The 17,156-nt window shown below is 41.1% G+C and overlaps 1 protein-coding gene across 1 annotated transcript in view; it reads right to left on the reverse strand.

Annotated features, from left to right (window-relative positions):
* Window positions 1-17,156, reverse strand: part of ADGRL3 (adhesion G protein-coupled receptor L3) — a 480,164-nt gene that overhangs the window by 298,874 nt on the left and 164,134 nt on the right. Inside the window, exon 3 of the mRNA XM_066317961.1 lies at window positions 6,235-6,484. Coding sequence (XP_066174058.1) covers window positions 6,235-6,289 — 55 coding nt within the window. The 5' untranslated portion in view covers window positions 6,290-6,484. The remainder of the gene's footprint in view (window positions 1-6,234; window positions 6,485-17,156) is intronic.

Genomic DNA, 17,156 nt, shown 5'->3' on the forward strand with positions numbered 1-17,156 from the left:
CCAGTGCCAATCCCCATGCCATGGGTGGGGACACCTCCCACTAGACCAGGTTGCTCAGAGTCCTACCCAACCTGGTCTTGAACACTTCCCAAGGATGGGACGTACAGCTTCACTGGGCAACCTGTTCCAGTGCCTCACCACCCCCACAGCGAAGACTTTCTTTGGAAACATCTGTGGAACATCACAACCTTCTCCTGGCCCCTTCTCTTGGGTTTGTTCAGAGCCCTTTTGATGGAATTCCATCCCTTTGGGCATGTCAATGCATCACACAGCTTGGTGTCCCCAAAGAACTTGCTGAGGATGCACTTGATCCCTTTGTCAGTGCCACCGACGAAGACATTAAATAGCCCTAGTCCTGATATTGACTCCTGGGGTAAAACGTCGTGTCTCCTCCCTATAGCAGGAAGACTCTATGAGCAGACACACTTGCCAAAAACTGAAGGAAAAATACCCCACATTACGAGAAAACCTGCTTATTATAGCCCTCCTTATTTAGTGTGAAATTTAGACATGAAAGAAGTGAGTCTGCACGCAGAACTCTGCACTGCGGATTGGCTTAAACAAGAATTAAATAGTGGATAGTCTTCAAAAGGTTGAATTTCACCCTCTATCAGTTTATAGATTGATCTGTCATCGGATGGGAAACTTAATACTCTCAATTTTAGTGTAATGCTGCTAATGAAAGCACTCTAGTTTACACAGAGAACAGCCACCTCCTTTTATCAGGAAAAGCCTTCCTCGATCACTTGTTCCACTATGGAAAAGGTGGCACGGCTGCAGGTAATACAAATTGCCAAGAATAGCAAACATTATAAATATTTCAAGGATGATTAATCTTTAAAACACTGAAGTTAGGCAGAAGCCTGGAAGTCAACTTGGCTATTTCACAACTAATAAAACATGTATCTTGTATTTCATTGCGACTGTATAAAGAGTATTGTAGTAAAAGGCAATTATCCACCATTCACTAGCTAACATAACACTTGTACAAGTATAAAAGAAACATAGTATGTATTTTAAGCAGTGACAGTATTTTCACCGTATTAAAATAGTAGTGAGGCAAATGTTCAGCTCACATTAAACAGCACTCTGTCACCGAAGACCAGCCTGCTAGCATCATATATTCCCCCAAGATAGATAATGCTGCTTGCTTTAACAGAATCATTGTCACCAGGCAACTACCAGCGCTGTTCAGTAATAAATATTTCCACTGTTCCCACAGAAACTGGCTCGGCATCTGGACCTGCTAATGCCTGGAGAGACCAGCCTGACCTTGGAGTGCCATCTTTTCACAAGGATGCAGCCCTTGCCACGGCTGTCTCCCAGAAGCATTGCAGAGATGGAGCAGAAGCTCAGAGGGCAGGAGCAGGACAGCAGACAAGGCTCTCTTCCTTGCAGCTGCAATGACTTGAAAGGACTTCAAATTTCACTTCCTACTCCACGAATGATAAATTAGTTCAGCCCCATCTCAAACTAATTCTCATATGGAGAGAAAATGGCATCTGTCCCCAAATGCAGGAAGGTCACTTTACAGCTATGCCACAAGACTGCATAAATGAGTTCTTGGAGGCAACCAGGTTTTTTTTAAAGTTCAGAACTGAGCCAGCAGCATCTCAAGTCCTGCCAGTTTGGTGCTGTCAAGTATCAGTATTGGGCCTTAAGCTTTGTAACAATACCAGACTCCAGGACTTGACAGGCTTTGTCTGAACTGCAACCTATTTTAGCTTAAACTTAGCTCCAATCTCCAAAGTTATTTGAGCAACTCTGCTGCATTTGCAACTTTCCCTGGGATCAGATAACTTCTACCTAGTCTGTCCTAGCTGCCATGTCAGATTGTCCTGGTTTTGGCTGGCATAGAGGTCATTTTTTCTTAGTAGTTGGTACAGTGCTGTGTTTTGGACTCAGTATGAAAATACAGAATCACATTTATATACGAGGGAAGTAGCCAAGTATCTGTGTGGTGCTTAAACTTAAAAAAGTTTAAACTTAAAAAACTTAAAAAGTTGCTAGCTGGGCTTAAACCATGACACAGGTAAGTATTGTTTACCCTGTAATTTCAGCCAGGTTTTGGTTACATTATTGTTTAATCTGTTCTGACTTCAGTTTTGCTTAGTTTTGACCAAGTGTGGGGTTCTAACCCAAAAATCACATTGTATATTCAAGGAAAATATTAAGGAGTTTACGCAATCACAGCAATGACTTACCAACCCCATGGATTGTCAGGAGAGAACAGTGTGCCATCCATTAATAAATACAGCGTTAAAATACATACAAAACAACCCCAAGCAGCTGCAAGACCAGGAGGAACCAAACCCCAGAACTTTGCCCAAGCAGGACCCAAGTGAAAGGCAAGAGCTTAGCAGCAAAAGAAACAGGTAGATAGCCACACCTGTTGATTTCATTGCATTTGCAACAATCTCCAACAGAAACTGTGCAATTTGGATTATTACTTAATTGGAAAAATAAATGGTTGTCCCTTTTTGGATTATTAAAAAAAGCAGAGTAACAACTTTCTTTGTTTAGCATCATATAATCGGACATGCAGTACAATCCTTAAAAAATAATTCCCAAATGAATAGTAATGAACTAATCTGATGAGATGATAAAGATCTCTGCATACAACAGGCCTTCAGCTCTCATCCAGAGCCTAAAATAAGTTACTTGTTTAAAGGCATGCAAAATTTCACCCCACAGTGATCACTGCGGTATCCTTCCGATCCTGCTCCTAACTGCATGCAGCTCTGAATCCCTCATTTCTATTATTATTTTTGTCCAGCAGTCTGGAAGTTTTAAATCTCAGCTCTGAGCCACACATGAGCACGACAGCAATGTGACAGAGCAGGTGTACATCTCTCCAGGCCTGCAAACTGAGCTGCTGCCTGTCATGTCTATCTCATTTCAAGTGAACTTTTGACAGCCTTCATTTGTGGGTGAAGAGAAATCTGCTTTGTTTGGGGTCAAGGGGAGGAAGGCTGAGGAAGAGAACAGCTGCTCATTCCAGAAAACGCCTCTTGGAAATCCACCTGCTACAGGGAAGGAGGATCAGTTTGCTCAGGTGTACATGGGGGGGGAAACACAAACCAAGGAGCACTTTCCCAGGGTTTAGACCTTTAGATGCTTTGGGAAAAGCTTCCAAAGAGGGACAAAAAGCAGGCAGGGGTGCACAGCCCTTGCAAAGGATGAAAAAGGCTTTGCTTTTATTGTTACTGCTGATGGTTTTATTTTATTCCTTGGTATTATTTCAGTCTATCTCGTGTAATTCTGTGATTTTGTATAACAGGTTTAGTTTTAGGCAACAAATGGATTTATAGGCTTTGCTGTAGCTTAGGAGAGGGGATAGCTTTTGGGGGGCTTCTACATTGCTCCAGGATGTACCGTAAGTTGTAAGCTATCTTCCATTCAAGTCAAGGGTAACAGTAAAGAAAGCAGCCACTACACAAATCTATTTTTATCCCAAGTATTTCACATGGCTTAATTTTTTTTGTGAGCTGTGATTCAAAGCAGTCTGAGCAAAACTAGACAGTGCTGTGCCTGTGCATTTTGGATACAGCAGGTTAACATCATCATGGAGGAAATGCAAGGACTCATGACCTTTTCCCCTTTTATGATTTCTACAGCTTATCAACAAGACGACATTGTACCATGGCAGTATTCTGGAAGATTACTTTTCATCTTGCAGATCACTGAAGTATACGCCCTTTGACTCCATGCCTGTCCTCACAGCCCAAGACACACAATCTACTCCAAGAAATGAAATAGCTAGAACAAAAACAACAAAAAAACCCAAGCCCCCTCAAAAAAAACCCCAAAACATCAAAATACCACCACCACCTCTCCAATTTATGAGGTCACTGGTCTAAGAAATCTGTCTGTAATGCAGCTACCACTACGGATGAAGAGGCTGTGTCAGGGAACTCAAAAAGGGAATGAGATGTAGCAAAGTCAGTCTGAAAAAGTACTTCAAATCATCTCCAGCAATCACAACAGGACAGGAGTCATTCCAGATCATGAAAGAGGGACTCAAATGCTTGATTCCTGTTAAGCTTAAATTCTGAATGCTTTCTGCAAGCAGTTAAAAGGGATTATTAAAAGGGGGAAAAATAATTAAAAAAAAAAAAAAAAAAAAAAGGCTTAACTAGGCTATTTTTATAAGGAAGGTGAGGTTGTGGCATGTGTTTAAACAGCATGCCACAGATCTGAAATGGAAGCTGCATCCAGGCCACTCAGAGATGAAAACAGGGAAAAGCAAACAAAGTTCTTTGGCTCAGACCAAGGGTGTTCTCTCACCCTTGTTCTAAGATAGCTATAGCACCTCCACTAGCAACTGATCAGCTAACGTGGGTGTTGGGTAGACGTGTGATGGTCAAATTTACCACCACTGACTGCCACAACCACCACAGCAAACATCCTGTTCATTCAGTCTGGAGAGCACCATAAAGGGTAGAAATATTTCCAGACATAGCTCCTGCACCTCTGGCATTTGCTCATCTGTAGTATAATAAGACTCCTAGGATACTTGTGACATTTTCATTTACTGGGACTATCAGGTAGGACTTTCTAGCTACAGTGGCACTGAGAATCTTAAACAAAACTGCCAGAGGCATATTTAAACTAATAATTGCTTTCACTGCTAATACTACTTAATTTGAAAGATTTACAAAACATTTAGCATTTAACTTTTCTGAAGAGGATTGGAGAGCACCTTTCTGAATAGCTCTTTGATTCCACTCTAATTGGTCAACTCAGTTTAAACACTCACTGTAATTTTCATGTCAGTGAGGAGGAGTCTTGCTTGAGGAACAATAGTACAGATAGCCTTTGTCCCCAAAGGTGTTATATAAGAAGACAGGTTGTGTTCTATAGATATGTCCAGCCAATTAATTTTTTTTTAATCACCTTATTTTCTGTAAAATTTTGCTCCAGTGTCTTAGCAGAAACACAAAGGATCAGTTCGTAAAGCTCAAAAAGCCTGATGAATATATTAAAAGCAGGGGCTTGCAGCTTACATACAGGGAGTCATGTCATTTACAGACATGCTTCTACTGGCCTTTAATTAAAATGAGATCCCTGGTAGAGTTCACCTTCCATTTAAGCATCAGAAAAATCAGGCAGCCAGATTTTCCAAAGCTCTGCCCTGAGCATTCAGTAACCATCACTGCTAATAGGCGCTCCTTAACCCTTCAGCACTTGTGAAACCTGGCAGCTTACTTCTAGAGCATACACTTGGGCTTCTCACATCAAAAGAACTCAACGGGCCTCAAAATCTCACTTCAAAGAATTACATGTGTCACATTTCACTTAAGAGTTTCTTAGCTAATAAAAGAGATCAATTTTTTTCTTCTACAGCTCTGTACTGTGTTTGCATGGCCAAGTTTTGGGGCAGGGGGTGGCTTCTGTGAGCAGGTGCTTAAAGCTTTCCCTGTGCGTGACAGTGCCAATGCCAGCTGGCACCAGGACAGACCCACCACTGGCCAAGGCTGAGCCATCAGGGACTGCGGTAGCACCTCTGGGATAACATATCCAAGAAAGGGGACAAAGCTGCTGCCTTGTGAGGGGAACAGCTCTGGAGACAAGGGCAGTGAAGGATGAGGGGCAGGAGGTGCTCCACCTGCCAGAGCTGAGATTGCCCTGCAGCCCCTGGAGGTGAAGCTGCTGTGCCCCTGCAGCCTTGCCGGGGAGAGAGAAGCCCGCACTGGGGCAGGTTTGCTGGCAGGACATGGGAGGAACCCACACTGGAGCAGGGGAAAAACGTGAGGGCTCCTCCCTCTGAGGAGGAAGGAGCAGTAGAAACAAGATGTGATGAACTGAACACAACTCCCATTCCCTATGCCCCTGTACTGCTTCAGGGGACGAGGTAGAGACAACTGGGAGTAAGTTAAGGATTTCAGGAAGATGGGAAGTGGGGGGGAAATCGTTTTTACAATTTGCCTTTATTTCTCATTACCCTACTGATTTGCTTGGTAATAAATCCATTTTTCTCCAAGAAAAAGGAAGAAAAGCTCTGTCTAATGCAGCAGCTAAATTCAGAAAAAGAAACCTTTATGTGTCACCAAAGTTCTTTGTTTCAGTAGTTAAGTCATAATGTAACCTGGGAATTTCAAAGACTTGAGGTGCAAGCCGGGAGAGAAATCAACATCCTGTAAAAAATCCACAGCATTCAGAAAAGACACAGACAAAACCCTTTCTATTTTCTGTTCCCTTCCCACAGGCACATTTACACCATCTCTCACTCACCATGGGCAAACGGTGTTAAGAGCATTGTGAAGAACAGCAGCTGTGATGACCACATGACTGTGAAGGGGAGCTTGAAAGTATCCCAGCAAACAAGGGTTCAAATAAAAAGGTGAACGTCCTCCAGCACTTGCTTCCAACACTTCAACTCTTGTTGGCCTTCAGTTCACATCCAAAAAGGGGGAGGGAAAACCCAATAAAAAATAATAATAATAAAAAAAAAATCCCACAGCCAGTATCCAGAGTCTGAGACCTACAAATGAGAAAGGAAAAAAAACTGCAGTTAGTAAAACAGAAAGATAGGTGTTTTCAATCAAGTCTTGTTGCGTTTCTTTGCTGCCAGCAGCTGTAAAGGCAAATGTGTCTTCCCCACTCCCTGGCCCTTCAGATGCATGCACATTCCTACACAAAATAGAATTAAAACTCATGCCTGTGCAGAGAACCAGTTACCAGTTGGTGGATAACCACTGCTCTGCTTCCTCTCTCAAAAGAGGGCCCCAGACAGCAGTTTTGAACAAAAAAGCTAAGTCCTTTCGCTCCCTTTTGCATTTCTGTCATGCCTCTGCTGTGGATGCTAACGGCAAGACACCAGGCCAGGCAGTGGGATTAGTAACATAGCTTGGGAGTATTTCCACTGATGATATGCCAAACAGCCTCTCTTTGTTTGAGGCAACCTGTATGGCTTTTAATCACCGAATCTGGACCAGGCTTTGAACCCAAGTAGAGCCCAAAGTCAGCCTTATCCTATAACCAGCCACTTTCTAGTCACTGCCAGCTACTCACTGCTGGCCGAGCTCTGCAGTTATTTATTGTGGAATTAAAAATAATGGTCTTGTCCATCCCACGCGCTTACAGGAAAGCGCGGGGAAATCTGAATCCATGCTTGAACAGAAACATTCGCTCATTTAACCGGAGAACGTATTCCAGCTTTCCATCATTTTAATCTCTCCAGAAGGGGCTAGATGGCCACGGTGACTCAAACTTGGCAGGAAAAAAACAACTATACAGAGTTAAACTGCGGCAGCAGTTTGAAACTTAGCTCCCCGCTGACTTTAAAATGATGAGGAAATATGAGGAATTGAAAAGTACTTTACATATCTGTTTTGAGCTACTTAGACTCTGCAGTCTTCGCAGTACTGGTCTAATTAAAAATCTCTCCAAAAATCTCTGATCAACAGAAGTTATTCTTCTCTGAGCACAGAAGCTGTTTTTGCCAACTTTTGTTCCTACCCAAAACCAAGTCTGAGCCAAAAAGCTGTATGAAAAAACTGTGCTGCATGCCATTGTGATGTGGGTATATTTCTGAAAGTCTGCCATGACAAAGTGGCCCTTGTTTTGCTTCCTATCTTTACTGATCAACTAAATAAAACCCCATATTGTTCAGAACTGAAGTCTATAAAGAAGCTGCATTTTTTTTAATAAATATATCTTTCACTGCCAAGATTTTATTCTCTCACTTGACTCTCCTCCCCAGTCTGTCCCTGAAATTTGTTCACTCAAATGTAGCATTTAGTCTCCATAGTTTTTTTGCCTCATCTCTGAATGTGAGGTTACTGAAAAATCCAAGGTCAATCTGCAGTCAAGTGGCTTCTTTATGGACATCCTTGAAATTAAAACTTTGCTTGAGCTGGAACTAATCAAAATAGTCACTGATAATATTAAAAGTCTGTTTTTCAAATAGGGAAGAGCCTCATGAATATTTTAAATTGTACATTCTAAACTGTGATCAAGTTTTCCATCTATATTTTAGCAGGCTACCAATACACATCAAACTACAGCACTGCTATTATTTATGCATGCTTTTTCTATAGAATCCTCAGCAAAAGTGAAAAGTTTTTTGTGCTAGAAAATTTGAAAAGGCATACAGAGATGGGTGAAAGCTATCCAAGCACAGGTACGCTTCCCTGAAGCAAAAGCTCAGTCAGACAGTGAAGGAGCGAAGGTTTGTTTTCAATTTTTATTTGTTTAAGCTGAATCAGTTCTGAATAATCTAAGCCTGTTACAAAGAGATAACATTATGGTGCAGTAAAAGGGTTTTGGGTATAACTGAAGAAGCCACAAATTAATTAGGCTTTCTGTCCCAGAGAAGGGATAATTGTCAGCAAAATACTTGCTCAGAACCCTTTAAATTTTTTTTATCTGTCTATACATTCCTGCAGGATAGAATTCTAGGATTTTTTTTCCTGTCATCTCATGGGCTGAGGCTGAATGAGCAAAGCATTCACATACCCTCTGCAAAGTCCAAAAACTAATTTTTGAGAACTAATGTCTTGGAACCACGAGAGCCAGGAATAAACATTTCATCCTCCTGGAAAGTACATTATTGAGTCACAAAGCTCCTGTGCAAAAGAGACAACAGGACTAGCTCATGATTATGGACCATTTACTCCAGTTGTAAATCTGACCAAATATTCTCTGCCCTACCATCCTTTCTGCCAGAGGACAACACGCCAGACCTGTGGCCTGTCAGGTGGTGTTTGCACACAACCTGGCTGGCACAACCTTGCCCTTAAAACTGGCTTCTGCAAAGCCTTCAACTCCTTCAGCTTAAGCTCACACACAAATATTTCCAAATACACAATGTGTCTGGAGACGTGCCAGCTGTGTTTAACAACACAATGCACCACTAGATCAACCAAATACACCAGAATGCCACAAAATTCTGGGTGGGTTTGTATTTCGTGAAATCAAATAATCACAGTGTGTTTGAGAACTGGATATCTACAGGGAAACAGCTACATAGGAAATGAGCAGAACAACCCCGTTTCTTAATGGCCACTCAACCCCCACAAGCAGCATTGTAAAACACAGAAAGAGGCCTGCAAAACAAAATTCATTCCATCGTTGGACTACCTCCAGGTAGTCCAAAGAGAGAAACTAGAGAAAACAGTTCACTGTCTGCGAACTGCTGGGTGCAGAGTGTTATATTTATTGATGCAGGAAAGGGATACACTATCACAGTGAAAAATTTAAGGGCTTGGCTTAAGGGGTTTAGACTTTAACCACAAAGACGATGCAGCCTGCATTGATTTAAGAGAAAGTTCTTCTGCTCACTGACCTTTATGCCCAAAGGCCTGCCCCTGACATCTTCACAGTCTGATCTGCTGCATCACCCAAACCAGAACTGCATGCTGGCACTTCCCAAAAATCCAGCTCAAAGTGCGACTGACAGAATAAGAGAAAGATAAATAAAGGAAACTAAGGCCTCATAGTGAAGAGCTGAGCAGTGAAGTATTCATCAAGGCGTTGTTCATAAAAGAGCATTATAGATACACTGACAAGCTCAACATCTACCCAAGTCTGTTCTTCAGCAGTTGATGTCAAGCAGCACATGGAGCATTTTCTGAGCTCATCTGTCGACAGTCTACAGGGAGGGCGAGAAAGAAAAGGAAACCGGTTCATGTGGTGAGTGAACAGATAGGCTGAATTCAAAGCAGAATTCAGAGCAGCACAAGCCAAACCTGTCAGAACTCCATTTAATTACTGCCTTCCTCCAAACACAAGCATTTGCACCTGCACGAAGCTGTACACTACCCTTTCTCACACTGCAAAAGCTGCTGCAGGTATCCAGTATTTTCCAGGCAGCCAGGAGAGGGGAGACATTGTCTCACAAAGAGGCCCATTAGCAAGAGCCAGATAGAAATGCTGGGGTTTTCTTATCTGGTTTTACTTGCAGTGATTTCCTCCCCACCCCTGAAAATGTGTATAGCAAAATCAGCTTAAACAAATCAAGGATACAAGGATTGTTTTATATTTCTTAATGGAAAAGATTCCAACACTTATTCTCCTCCTTTGGCAAAAGTCACCTACTAAGTGTGGTGTTTCAAACAAACATTGATTAAACTCACTATTTATGAGGGTAAAAGTTTGGAAGTAATTAAAACTCCTTGAAGCTGACAATCTAAGCTAGAACCATGGGTGTAATTCCCCATTCCCAGCATCTGCTACTTGAGAGAATTTATTTCAGGCAACACAGTAAGAATTTTGCTAAGAGATGGAAGAGAAATAACCCAGAAAGAAAAAAATAAAACCTGCAATCTCTGCAAAATTAAATTATCTGCAATTTAATGTTAGAAAATTTCTTTAAGTAAGAGAATGAGCTGTATTTCCACTCCCATTATGGCTAAACAAAAGAATTTCTGCAATACATTTGACCATAGGTTATTTGCAAAACACTTTATTTTTGTTTATTTTTTGCAACATTATTAAAGAGGAAAGGTTTTACTCTTCTAGTCTCTTTGCACCTTTATCCTATTTCAAGTCATTTTCCCTGGATGTGGCTCCCTGGTCACTTTGTGGTGGCAGCAACACAAGCTCCCATGTAGGAGGTCATGCAGGCATTAGCAGTGTATAACACAGAGGGAGCAGGGCAGCAGCAAGGTGCACTCCTGGCATTTCCACAGGCACTTTCACTCATAGCCACTCACTGAAGTTACTGCTACATGGTTCATTGATGGATAGCATTTTCTATGTGCATTTTTAAGTCATCAGGAACACGTTTCTGAGACAAACAGAATTGTCTATAAACTCTTCTTTCTGGCTGCGTTCAGCCCAGGATAATGTTCATCCTACACCACAAATACTTATGAAGTCAGAGTTCACACTGAGTTTGGAAAAAAAGCATTTTTGTTTTCCAAAATAAGAAGAGTTGTCCACGGCTTTTAGCTCTTTATTTCAAGTTTTAAGTTGGCCAGATGTGAGGAAGCACTGTGAGAGAGGCAGTGAGCCTTCTCAGGGTGACAGGACTCACCAGCTCATGGCTCAGACTGCTCACATCTACATCCTCTTTCTGTACTGCAGCCCCTGCTCCTGCTCTCACACCTCTGCTGAGGCTGTGAACTCTGAAGGAAACGCGGCCTCAACCCTCTCACTCAGTATGTGCAAAAGGACACAGTATTTCTACGTCAGTTCTTCTGAGGAAGATTTAAAATGACCCCTATCGCACTTAACTGCCATTCCTGTACAGTAATATTTATTTCACCCGTACTATGAAAACCCAAGACCATTCTGCTTGTTATTTCCTCCCTGATGTAGCAATCTGGTAAGTAATTAAAAAAAAAAAAAAAACCAACAAAAACCCACCTTTAAAAACACACAGCAATGATAACAAGGTCTAGTAAGTTTGTGTTTATCCTGGGTTTTTGGGTATCACTGCAGAGCTACTTATGCTTCCCCTGAGGGGAGCAGCCAGGGCAGCAAGGAGCCACTCTCAGCTCAAACCAGGCTCATCAACCACCTGTTTAGGCTATAATTCAAAGTGACAAAGAGCTCTTTAGATGTTCTGCGGGATTTGCTGCAAAATAACTCTCAAGTGTTAACTGAGTTAATTCATTTCAGATTAATCAAGCCTTTGATGAAAGCACACCCAAATACAGACCAGCTGAATATAGTAGGTTTTGGGTTGGGTTTTTTTTTTTCCCCTGTGTAGGTGAAATAGAGGCTTTTGTGCTGCTCCAGAGGTCAAAAGGGGAACCTGAGCTATCAGCTGCTTTTTGGTTTTCCCATTCAAGCCAGAATCAAAGCAATTTCAGCAGAAAATTATAATTATACTAATAGTGAAGCCATTCACATATCTTGTGACTACACATGGCAACAGAGAGCGAAAAGTTAAGAGTCTTGAAAATAGGGTCTAGAAGCTTAGAAAGAACGCACTGAATTGTACATCTGAACATCACAGCTACTGAATGTTCCAGACTTTCTTTAAGTGCCTGCTGGTTATCTTTGGCAATATACTTCATCACAGATTTAAGATGAAAGTACACCATTCACAAGGTCCCTGCGTGTGTGCAAATATATGATAACACATGCAAAATTTCAAAAGGTGCAGAGTATCATGTGAGGATGTGGTAAAATATGCAAATGTTTGTATTGCATTACCACCCCAGATCAACGGGCTTTCTGACAACTGATTACAAAAAACTTGGTACTCTCACTGGTTAAGCACCACCTGCTTAAGCAGATCACAGCTGGCAAGAAACATGTCAGCCCCTCCAAACCCATCAGGACAAAAAAAAAAAAAAATCCCCCTCTAAGTATTGGGAAAAGCTATGCAGCTCCTGACACAAGCTGCACAGCACCATAAACTTCTGATCACCTGGAACAGTCCTATGTCATCACTGTATACAGCAATCATGGCAGCAAAATTTTGGGAAAATTTTTGGGAGGTGTTAAGATCTTTCTCAAAAATTTATTATACCTACATAATACACCCATCTTCCTGAGATAGCACATCTTTACAGAGGGAAAATAATGCATAGGCAAGCTCTCTTCACAGTATTGCCAACAGTTATGATTGCATTGCAAAACTCAATATGTGGCAGCTCCTTGCAATAATAAAAATTTCAGCTTTCTTCTCAAGTAAATTTCTCCTTGCAGAGAGAAGCTTAAAAATAGGGCCCAAATAGAGCTCAGAGGCTCGGGTAAACTGATGGTAAATAAACATAATTCAACATATTTGGTTTGAAATTCACATGACTTTTAATCAAATCTTTTTTTTTTTTTTCCTCTCCTGTGAATGATTCAGGATGTTGAAAGTCTGGGTTTGACAATATTCTTGCAGCGCTTATTTGCATTCCACAGAGCCTTGGGCAATTCTTCTGTGACAAATAAAACATGTGTGGTGTGTGCACTGAAAATGCAGACAAGCTTATCACCGGGGTCAGCATAATTTTAATTTCCCTTTGCTACCATAAACTCAGCTTGTATTTTGAGGCATCACCTCTCCCACACATCCTGGCCCCATTTCGTCAAGAGCCTTACCGTGGCTGTAATTGTGACAGCACAGATCCTGCACCGGGTCTTGCTTTAACGTGAGGAAGTGACAGCCTCCAAGGAGAAAATTAGCCAGAGGAAGTGACAGAAAATTCCATGACAGTTCAAACAGGGGAAGCAAAGTCTGATATTGGGACCAGAGGAGGACTACTCCTAAAGGCCTCTGGATGTAGCCTTTAAAACACTTTTCAATACTCCTTTATCCTCCCTATCATTCCCTTCCTGCTCTGTCTCCTTCATACCACCTTTAATTTTTTTCCTTCTATCTCCCTGGCAGGAAAGGACTTCTTTAACTTGCATTGCTCCAGACTGACCAGCAGCTGCAGATTATATATAAAGAAAGAGCTTAGTGACATTTACTTTCACTACAAGGATGAGATTTTTTTTGCTGAGGTGAGCAGGAGACTGCAGGAAGGAGCCACTTCTCTTCTGCCTGAATCCATCAGGAGGCAGCCCAGAGCTCATATTAGTAGCCTCCTTTCCCTCTGTGCATCAGCCAGGAAGAGCTGTTTGCTCCCCCCAAAAGCAGCATTATGTCAGAGAAGTTTCTTACTTACAAAGATGACAGTGGACCACCTTTTGTGAGCCCTGCAATTCAGTAAAGGAGGAACAGGCTGACTTGTGTCCACCCTGGGGCACTCTCCTTCACAGCCCAGTTGGCCCCACAGTTCTTTGGCTCCGAAGGTTGAAGAGCACAGTTAAAGACATTAACAGCTACAGAGAATTGAGCGCTGCTGAGCTGAAGCACACAGCCTGCCCCTACTTTGATGGCTTGTTTCATGGGACCTGGCAGACAGCAACACAAGAACCAAAAACACCAGGATCATGACTGCATTTCTCGTAGGAAGCAGTACTTTTGACACTGCTGGGTTTCCTCAGCCTTGGACTGGCTCCAGCTCCAGCCACTACTTGCAAATACAACTACATGCAGTAATAAAACATTTCCATCAGTGGCAACGGTACCACTTGATGGAGGAATTGCAATGAAAACAGCAAGAATGCTGTAATCTATTTCCTACGTGTAAAACATGCATCTAGTACATTTTTTATCCTTCTCTTGTTTAGTATTCCCTTCTCAAATGGATGGTAGCAGACATTACTTGTATTGCTCTACGAAAGCGTAAATTTCCTCCACTTTTTGAGCTGATTAGGAAGTTAACAGGGAGTATAAGGAAAGGATAATAGCTTTTCCCATTGAAAATGTACTGCTCTTGAAAGACTTTGAGTAACAAGAAACCACCTTACACACAAGCCTATGCATACATGCACAATATCAAGTGGAACAAAAATTGCTAGTAAATGAGATTAATGGCAAGAGCCAGGTGAATAACACATTTTTAAAGGAGAGTTATCTAGGAAAAAGATAAGTTTAATTGTCTTTCAGATCTGTTATGATGTAATAAATGTCTATTAATGTTTAGCAGCAAATTGGCTTTTAATGATCATTGCTATTTTTAGCTGGTGGGTGACACATAGTTTAAATATAAACCAGATTTATATTTTGCACACAAGGATGACTTTCTCAGATGACTCTCCTTGATTTAACCTCTTCACACCCCACAAGACATTTAATATAATTTTATTTCTAATAGACTGTGAGCCAATAGGATTGTATTTGCTACTACTGATGTTTTCAACGAGAAATAAAAATCAATGAGGTTTATGCTGAAGATAAGTGTAAGTGATTAGTTAAGTGTAAGTGGCTTGGAAAATATTAGGAGGGCTACATTATTCAGGCAAATTATGCAAATTAAAAAACTCTGGATTGAAGTAAAAATCTATGAAAAACTCCTGACCTTGCTTTGTTGGAAAAAAATCTCAGCTAGAATTCGTTCTTTTGGGACTACCTCAAAAATGAGCATTTGCAGGAGATAAATTTTGTCACATTTTTCAACACAAGCAGTCAACCTTAAACATTCATACCTACAAGGAAAAAAAAAGAAAGAAAAAAAATCTTCTTTTTAGACCTAGAGACAAAGAGCAGCCCAGTAGGTTGCTAGGAGAAAAATAAACAGCACTTGATGTTGTATAAAAAGAGCGGGCAAGCGAAGCAAAGCCCTGCATACACTGCCTGGGAAAGCAAGACAGGAACATAGAAGCAGCATTCTGCATCATTTAAAAAAGAAGAGAAATATGCATACAGAAGAATAAAGGTTGCATCTAAACTTCTAGGTGTGGTATTCTCGAGTGAGTTGCACGCACAGAAACAATAGCAAAAGCAATAGGCCAAATTACTGAACAAAAAGTATTTACAGTTCCCTAAAGCAAATGTCTGTGTAGTAATAACCAATAGCCTGTTTTTCCACATTTTACCATGTTAATGAATTCTGTTGCGCATTAATCAAGACTCGAACCTCTTTGATCTTTGGAGGGGAAAATAAAAAGAAAGAGATTTAATTATTGCACTCATTTTCTGCACAGATACTTTTCTTATTACTTATATTCTACTAACAGAGGTCATCATCTCACCCAAAGCCTAGTTATGAAAGGTCTTGGGCATTCTCACAGGAAAACACAGCTTTCTTCCTCCCTCATGTTATCCAATCAACAAAAAATGGCACGAAAATACTCCTTTGCAGAGAACAGAGCTGTAGAGAGAGAAGGGCTGGGAATTTCTATGTGTGCCCTTCAACCCTAAAATCAAGCTTCAGCCAGTAAGTGAACTTTTTCCAGCCAACCTTGATAAGCAATCATAAATGCTCAACATCTCCTTAACCCCTGCACAAGCAGCCCTTCAGACCCGCACCCAGTCCAATCCCTAAGGAAAATACCCCTCAAACGCAAGCTGAAAGACTGCAACTTTTTTTTGATCTCCTTCCTAATGAGGAGCACCGCATCACTACACACAACAGCAACTTCAAACCTGAAAGGGCCACTGTGTTACAGCTGAGAGTCAACACTTCTCTTGGTACTACAAAGAAAACATTTCGTACGAGAAGCTCTGCATGGATAAAATATTTATATAATACAGATAACACACACTCTCTTCCCTTCTGAAGTGAAACAAAGGCCAGATATTTCCAGCTGAAACTACAAGAGGGATCTTGACTAAACAGAACATTTAAACCTGGATGGAATTCCACCAGGAGCTTCCAGTCGAAGCCTCCGCTCTCACACCCCAACTTGGCATCATCCCAATATATATGGTAACCAGCTCTTCTCCAAAGTGACTAGCACCTCGATTCTTGCAAAAAGTATTTGTAAAAGCCAAATAGTTGCTTCTTGCAAAAAGAAAAGCAAGTTGTGCAGAAGAAAATCTTACTCCAGTAAGCATGTGTGCTTTTTAATGGGCACTATCAAGTTTTCAAACAATAAAATACTTGGGTGAGTGAAAGGCTAAAATTAATTAATTCCTTGAGTGCTTTCTATCAGAAATTAATTGTAAGGACAATCAGGACAAACGTGCTTTTTAAGAGAATTATCTTGGGCGCTGAGTAAGGACTACAAGACACGTGTGGTCTTTTCATGCCTCATAGCTGAGGAGCAGCAGCAACCACCTAAAGAGAAAAGACACCTGTTGTGAAAGTTGCCAGCATTACATGTGCCTGCCTCTGTAAGCCTCAAACACATTTCTTAATGACCTATTACACAGTAACAACCACTGACAGGTCCAGCAGAAAACTGAAATCAGGCTTTCCCACATAAGGTTATCTTAAGTCCCAGAAAATTATGCAGTGTCACGTAAAGAATGAGAAGGGGGGGAACCCCAAATTAAATCCAGAGCATTCTTCAGTGCCTTTTTCTCCGCAGTTAAACTCAGGAGGGAAACTTGGAAGTCCCACTTGACTCTCTCTGAAATCATGGGATTGCAACTTATCTTTTAGCTAAACTACTGCAGGATGAGAGTGAGTGCATTCAATACAATGCTCTCATTTGTAGTTTGTTCAACTGAAGCACCAAACTTCTATAACATTTTATATTTTAAAGTATGCATTGAATTTAGAATAATCAAGAAAGGATTGTAAATATTTAACTCAGTCACAGCTATCTGGCAAAATCAAATAGCATCTAATATAGTTAAACTGGCTATACCACTAGAAACTGCACGAAACTTAATTATTCAGCTTCCATATTTATAAGGAACCAGCAAATAACCTCATTTCCATATACCTGAGTATAAGAGCTGTAAAATTTGCAGTAACACCTTTATTTGT

Source organism: Sylvia atricapilla, chromosome 4 (genome assembly GCF_009819655.1).
Source record: "Sylvia atricapilla isolate bSylAtr1 chromosome 4, bSylAtr1.pri, whole genome shotgun sequence".
In the NCBI taxonomy this organism is placed as follows: domain Eukaryota; kingdom Metazoa; phylum Chordata; class Aves; order Passeriformes; family Sylviidae; genus Sylvia; species Sylvia atricapilla.